At 35.6% G+C, this 8,149-nt stretch overlaps 1 protein-coding gene across 1 annotated transcript; it reads left to right on the forward strand.

The window, feature by feature from the left end:
* LOC18769511 lies at positions 1,430-3,765 on the forward strand. The gene is made up of 4 exons (XM_020568870.1): positions 1,430-1,721; positions 1,836-2,104; positions 2,209-2,941; positions 3,287-3,765. Exons 1-4 carry the CDS (start codon positions 1,430-1,432, stop codon positions 3,763-3,765), a joined length of 1,773 nt encoding a protein of 590 aa, XP_020424459.1.

Here is an 8,149-nt window from a genome sequence, read left to right on the forward strand (position 1 = left end):
GAGAATCGGAGTCTCGGATACACTTAATCAATGATTCTAAGTAGGGGAAACGATCGCCGTCCGATAGTGCAATTGGCTTAGATCCGATCGCTCGATCAAGACCGAATCTTCAAAACTTGATCAGTAGATTTTGTTGGACCTATAGGAACTTTCGGATCGGAAATCGGAGATCGTGGGCCCCACGAGCCCTATTAACCAATATGGAAAGTTTGACCATTCGGTTGACCATGAGTCTTCCGAGACCGTCTCATCCTTCGGGAAGTGCTAGAATGACCCTATAAACCTTATTAAGGGTTGGGCACACTTTGAGACCCGAGAACTAGATTTTTGAGTTAAAATTCGTTGTTGGGTACGTTTATTAATTAAATCCGTTTATTCTCTCAAATAGGTACCCAGGCGCAATGTATCGCTTAGGATGGACTCGCTCACAGTTGAGCTAGCTTTGGACTTGTTGTGAGTGGACATTTGTTTTTAAATGAGCATTGTTTTTCAAACATATAATTGCTTGCATAAATGTGATTTGATTGGAAAATTGGTTATTTTGGGTTAATGAGATTATGGATTTTATTATCGGGCTAGTCTTGGCTTTTACAATGTGATATGGGATTTCCAAGGATTATTATTTTATTATTATTATTATTAAAGTACATGAATTTGGATTTCAGACTATGGTGATATTAGTTATGTCTATGGAATTTGAATATATTTTGGGATATGAGATTTATGTGACTACACACCATTTGTTGTACCTTCCCCTGGTTCATTATGAAAAGGATGATGAAATTATGGAAAAGAATTATAGTTGGTCTTTGGGACCCATCAAGGCACACATATACTTTTTGGGAGGTGTGTCAGGATGTTAGTCTATATGTATGACTAGATCAGCTGCACGTGCAGGGACGGTAGTTGGCTTTGGCTAACCTAGGCTACAGCCCAGGTGGCTTTTAAAATCCCAGCCCAAATTTTTTTTATAGCCCAGCCAGCCATCCAAGTGAATATCCTAATCCTACCCTTCTTAGGATTCCATTGCTTGCATATGGGGAATAAATGGGGAAGTTGTAGAAACAGCACATAGGAGAGAAAAAAAAGGGAGTGCACACAGCCGGTGGAAAAAAAGAAAGGAAAAAAAAAAGAAATTTTTTAACTATTCTTAGAGTGATGGACATATTGCACGGTAAGCTTCTCTCAATTTGTTGATGTTGAAATTTGAGAATTTTTTTGGATTTTATTTAGTATCAATTACAGATTTGCAATTGAGACTTATGATTTATTTATGAATTATCAAATAGGATTTGTAGTTGATTTTGGTGTTCTTGCTTATCCAATAGGTTATACTTTAACTTTATAATGTCGGATCATCATCCAAATCCTAAGAGATCAAAGACTATTCGGGATTTAAAAAAAAAGAAATAATGAAGAATCAACTAGCATGGGTTCCAACCCTCCTCTACTTCCTCCAATTTGTGAGGAGCAACCTCATTCTGAATCTCAAAGAGTTGAATCTGAAAGTTTAAGAGATGAGTCTCAAAGAGCCAATTTTGATCAAGAAGTTGATACCAATTCTCTTGAGCGTGATCCAGGATTACATCCTCGAATAGACACATTTCCGCCTAATCAACATGATAATGTTCGAAGAGCATATATTCTCTTAGGACCATGTCAACTAAAACTAAAGGAATATCCATCTCATTTAGAAGGGAAACAAATGCATCGATTTAATGGTAATTGGTATAACCAATATCCTTGGCTTGAGTATTCTGTTCATAAAGATTAAGTGTTTTGTTTTCCATGCTTTCTTTTTGACGTTGATCACTCACATAAGGCATTCACTGTAGATGGATTTAGAAATTGGAGAAGAGTGGGTGGCAAAGAGTGTGCTTTCCTTACTCATGTAGGCATTATAAATTCACCACATCATTTTGCTATCCAAAAGTGGATGGATTTAAAGAACCCAACTCACCATATTGATAGAGTTGTGCAACCCCCACAAGAAGTTGCGAAAAATAGGTTGAGGCTTACAACCACAAAAGAGGCCATTAGGTATTTAGCAAATCAAGGAATGGCTTTTAGAGGTGATGATGAATCTCATGACTCCTTTAATCGGGTAATTTTATTGAGTTGGTAAAGGCTTTTGCAAGAATGAACGAAGAAGTTGAAAAAGTTGTGTTACAAAATGCTCCTCTAAATGCCCAATATATTTCACATAAGATACAAAAGGAGATCCGAAATATCTATGCTAACAAAGTGAGGAAAAGGAAATGCAATGAAATTGGGGAAGATAGGAAATTTTGTATTCTCATTAATGAAGCACTTGACGATTCTAAGAAGGAACAAATGGCTATTATCATAAGGTTTGTTAGTTGTGATGGGCATATTCGAGAAAGGTTTTATGATATTGTGAGTGTTCATGACACTAATTCCTCAACTCTTAAAAGTGATATTTGTAAAGTGTTTAGTAAGCATAGTCTTTTAGTAAGCAATATGCGTGGTCAAGGATATGATGGTGCTAGCGATATGCATGGTGAATGGAGTGACTTACAAGCATTATTTCTCAATGATTGTCCATATGCATATTATATTCATTGCTTTACTCATCGCCTTCAATTAGCTTTAAATGCTGCTGCTAAAGAGGTAGGACTTGTTTGGAGATTTTTTTCAATGTTGAATAACATTGTGAATTTTGTTGGTACTTCTGCCAAACGACATTCTGAGTTAAAATTAAACCGACAAGCTGAAATTGAAGACTTATTAGCAGCTGGAAGACTTGGAACAAGTAAAGGGGCTAATCAAATTCGATGTCTGCAACGACCTAGAACTACTCGTTGGGGCTCACATTTTAGTTCTATTAGGAGTTTGATTGATTTATTTGGTGCAACCAAGACACTTCTAAAGGATATCAATCATAATGGACCTACCTCACAATTTCGTGGGGAAGCAGAAGGTATTAAAATTTCTATGTTATCTTTTGACTTTGTCTTTGCCTTGAATTTGTTGGACAAAACTATGAGATTCACTAATTTTCTTTGTCAAGAACTTCAAAGAAAATCTCAAGACATTGTAAGTGCTTTGAATTTGATTGCAAGTACAAAAATGGGGCTTGATGAGTTGAGAAACAATGGTTGGGATGACTTTATACAAAGTGTACGATCATTTTGTGAAAAACATGAAACTAGTATGCCTGATATGGGTGTCCGTCATACAATGGGAACTGGGCGTTCTTGTCAACAAAAAGATTGTATCACAGTGGAACATTATTAACATATGGATGTATTTAATGAGGTAATAGATTATCAGTTGGGGGAGTTAAATACTAGATTTTCATATGAAACTGTGGAACTCCTTCGTCTTAGCTCATCATTGGATCCTCGTGATGCTTTCAAGCAATTTAACATTGATGATATATACACTCTTGCTGAGAAATTTTATCCTCAAGATTTCAGTACAACTGAGTTGCATGCTTTTAATCAACAACTGGGATTTTATAAGATTGACATGGATCACAATCCAACCTTCAAGAATCTTTATTCCATTCCTATATTACTTGAGCACTTAGTAGAAACAAGATTAGCACAAACCTACTACTTGATTGACAGATTGATTTGTTTAGTGCTAACTCTTCCTATTTCTACAACAACAATAGAACGAGCATTTTCTTGTATGAGACTGATCAAAAATCGGCTTCGAAACAAGATAGATGATGAATTTCTTGCTGATTGTATGTTACTTCACATTGAAAGAGAATTTGCTGATAATATAGATAATTAATCGATAATTAATGATTTTAATTCTATGAAGACTCGAAGGGTGCAACTTATATAGTGTCCCCCCTTTGAGTAGATGTATTATTAATTTTTTGTTATCAATGAAATTACATCGTACTATCGAGTTTTCTATCTATTTAGTATGTTTATATGTAAGGTAAATTTAGCCCAGTCAAGTTTGAAATCCTGGGTCCATCCCTGCGCACGTGTAATGCAGGTCCCGGTGTGCATGCTGGGGAGCAATAGTCCCCCTGTTGGACTGCCCATCCCTAGCCACATGTAAGATGTAAGATCCCAACATGTGGTTGAGAATAAACAATCCCCGAGTTGGATTGTTTCCCCTTGTACATATCTTAATGTCGTGAATGTGTGTGCGTGTATATATATATGGCTTTTTATCACAAAACGTCCTTGAGGTTTGTGAAACTATTAGATTGCGTCCTTTATATATATATATTTTTGTCATTTGTGGTCCTTGAGGTTAATAAGTGTGCTCACAAATAGTCCTTGCCGTCAAATTCTGTCCAAAAATCTGTTAAATTGATGATGTGTCACATATGTAGGTCTCACATATCCAATAATATGATGCCACGTGGATTAAATTTAAAAAATACATTTTAAAAAATAATTTCAAATTATAAACAATAAAAAAAATTATAAATTAAAAACCTAAAAAAAATACCACCCCCTCCATTGCACCAAAACCCCACATCCAGCTTCCTCCATATCCCAACCTGCTATCCCAAATCAACACCCACAACAGCCAACCCAAACCTTGATATGCCATGAACTCCCCTTCACCTACTGCCCGTCTAATCTCCACCACCAAAGACCAAAATTGGATATTGTAATTATTTATATAATACAAAAATGGGGTGAAATTACATGAATTCTTGCTTGTTTGTGAATTTTCGGGGATAAACAAGAAAAAGGGAAAGGGAGAGAGGAGATGTAGGTGGGAGCAAGGAGAAAAAGGGGAAAGGGAGACTGGTGGGGGTTGAGGTTTAGCCCGATGGAGAAGATGATGGTGATTTTGTTTTGTTTTGTTTTTTAAATATGTTTTCTTTTCTTTTAAGTTGTTTTAAATTTTTTTATAAGTTTCAAATATTTTTTTTATTTAATCCATATGGCGTCATATCAGTGGATATGTGAGACCCGCATATGTGTCACGTAATCAATTTAACAGATTTTTGGACGGAACCTAATGGCAAGGACTATTTGTGAGCACACGTATTAACCACAAAGGACACAAAAAAACATAAAGGATGAAATCTGATAGTTTCGCAAACCTCAGGGTATATGTATATGTATCGGGTATATGTGGATTTATTTCCAGGTTGAGGTTTCTTGAGCATGTGCATTGAGAGTACTCTGCACAGGTGTGAATATTTGAAATGAAATTCAGAATTGAGATTGGATATTTGGAAAATTACTTAGCATATTGTATTTTTACAAGAGTATAGTTGCGGGAAAAAGGATCTTGGGATATGATGATTATATTTTAAATTAACAAGTTTATATTATTTTCTAAGACTGAGGGGTTATTTATGTTGAATATAAATGGAGTTTAATGCTTGTTTTCGTGAATTCACATTTTCTGTTTTGCTCCCCGCAGGTTTTAGATAGATGAGGTTGAGACCACCACGTCGAGGCATCATCGTTATCCACTCCATAGGATTGTGTTACTATCACTCTGTACATTTTATTTTTTCCTGGGTTGTAAACTTAATTTTTAGTTGCTCTGCTTGCTCATTTGAGCTTGGGTAGAGGGCATGAAGCCCATTTGAATAGTATTAACTATTGTGCGTGCCTTTACTTTGTGCATGCTTGAAGTTTGGTATATTCTAGCACTTGTTTGCAGGTAGTGTAATTGGGAAATGTTCCAATTACATGGGAGATTTTGCCGAAATTTTGGTAGAAGTCGTATTGTCTACAATTTAAATTGGGGCTAAAGGGATTTTTGGTAAAGCGGGTCCGTCATGGGTTAGATGTCATACGGAAAACAGGATTCATTACGAATTTCGAGGGGGAAATTGGGGTGGGTTCTGTCACCCTATAACCACTATGTGCTTAAAAGTTCACCGAGGTGATAGGTCTTTCTCAAAAAGACGATCAGGAAAAAACCCTTAAAAAAACTAAGTGCATAAAAGTCCACCAAGGTGATAGGTTGCTCAAGTTGCTCTCAAAAAGTACAACACATCAAAATAAATTATTCTGAGTATGTAAAACAAAGGCTTGATCCTATTAAAGGATTAAGCCACTACTACAACGCAAAATTGCATGAACATCCCCACTAAGAGTACTGAGTTCATGACCTTGTGACATCTTTTCTTACTCTCCAAACATGACTGAGAGGTTGGTCGTGGCAAGGTGCATCGAATCTACTAGAGACTCAACAAAGGGATGACATATTCTACTTCATAATATAGTACATCACTAGAAGAGTCTGATTCGCTCTCACGACTAGACATAACCCTCACAAACTAGTGCAGGAGGGATAACAGAGTGGGTGATGTTGTATAAATAGCAACCTAAAAATTAAGCAACTATATGCATGTTTTAACTTGCAAGTGCACAAGATCAGACAAATAGTAAATAAAGCAAATACGAGATCATTCCCACGAGAATTGGATTAATATATATGTGTGTGTGTGTGTTTTAAATTAATTTCCTAGAACTACTAACTAAATGGTACAAAATAAGGATGCAAAAGTGAAAGAAAACCCTAAAAAACTTATTTCAAAAACCCTAAGATTTCTAATCAAAGTTAAGGTGCAATAAACAAGGGCACTCTGTGTAGACAAGGTGTTCAAAAGGATGATTTTAAGATGATTTTGAAAACTGAAAATTTTGAAACAAAATATTAAGAACAGCATTTGATTAAAAATAGAATTGGATTGAGGTCAAAACAATGAGAAAACTACTTAGGGATTCAATGTTCACAACTAATCTTCTTCCTTAAGCAAACGACATGCGCAATGCTACAAAACATATTTGAGATGCTCATGTTTGTCAACCTAAAGGCATGATATCTACCCTTTAAATTATTAATTTTCCTAAGCAACAAGTTAGGCATGGGTATCTACGCTAACTCTTTTCATTCTTAAAGTATTTAGCATGGTATCTACTAAGTTACACTTTAAGAATGCATAACACAATGGAAATCGACAAACACACAACTCCTAGAACATGGTATCTATTCTAGTTATTCATGATGACTAATTTCAAGAACTTATAACTAGTTCTTTTGTTACTCTCACAGGCACAAGACTCAGTCATCTAAATTTTCCTATGTAACAAACTCAATGCACAACGTGCATATGGTGATCAAGCATAACATAACGTATGTAAAGAGTAAAATATAATAAGAAATTAATCAATTAAGCATCACAAAAGTAGTTTACAGCAAAGGCATATCGAAATCCTTAAAGAAACATGATTAGGGCTTCAATCGAGCCCTAACTAAAGTACTTAGTCATAATTTAAATAGACAGCAAGAACATACAAAACAGAAAATAAAAAGAGGAAGAAGATAGCTCTTTGATGATGTGTTGGTCAGCCAGAGTGATTGGATGATGCCTTGATGTTCCTCCTTGCTTCATAAGCCTTTCAGATCTTGGAACCTTAAAGGATGGAGAAGAATGGGATGGTGTGGCTACCCTCTTCTTCTCCTTTCTTTTTTCTATTTTTACGACTCAAAAATCAGCTCCCCTCTCGCACAGCAGTTGCCCTTTCTTTTTCTTTTTTTCTAAAAAAAAAAAAAGTTTATTGATGATTGTATTCTCCACGTTTCTGAAACCCTACATATTTTTTTTACTTAGACATATAAACCCCTGGGAAATAGGAATATTCCTCATTGGGCCAATTGATGTGATTTGGGCCTCAGAACTTGGACTTCATAAAAGATTGCAGATTCCCACGCAGCCCGAACTACCTGGACTAAAACCACCATAACTTACTCTAGAAGAATGATATTCACAAACAGTAAAAATCTCCAGAAAATAGACATCCGTAGCTTTCCAAGCATATGTGGCTCAGCTTCTGGTTCTTCCTGAGTAAGTACAGTATAATCCATGAACTTGACTAATCTGCTCAGGCCTTTCAAACTCAACATTCTCTTTTTAGCTCATTTTCCACCATTTGCTTGTGATTACCTAAAAAAGTAATAAAAGAATGTAAAACCTATATAAAAGAGTAAAACAAAGGTATAAACATGGAGAAATATCATAGATAAATGTCACATTTATAAGCACATCAGGTGATAAATTTTTTTAAATTTTTTAATTTTTGTCTAAGGGTGAGAAAAGTTTCTGTTGAGGCCCAAAAATTCTAAGGCTAGGCCCAGGGAAAAAACCCAACTTGGGTACGCAAGAGTTCGTCATATACGC

Source organism: Prunus persica, chromosome G7 (assembly GCF_000346465.2).
Source record: "Prunus persica cultivar Lovell chromosome G7, Prunus_persica_NCBIv2, whole genome shotgun sequence".
In the NCBI taxonomy this organism is placed as follows: domain Eukaryota; kingdom Viridiplantae; phylum Streptophyta; class Magnoliopsida; order Rosales; family Rosaceae; genus Prunus; species Prunus persica.

Bases quoted from the DNA above. Each gene is read 5' to 3' on its own strand.
- LOC18769511 (XM_020568870.1), top strand. From the start codon at position 1,430: ATGGGTTCCAACCCTCCTCTACTTCCTCCAATTTGTGAGGAGCAACCT. The intron at 1,722-1,835 runs GTAATTGGTATA...CATTCACTGTAG, and splicing joins ACAAATGCATCGATTTAATG to ATGGATTTAGAAATTGGAGA. The intron at 2,105-2,208 runs GTAATTTTATTG...ATTTCACATAAG, and splicing joins CTCATGACTCCTTTAATCGG to ATACAAAAGGAGATCCGAAA.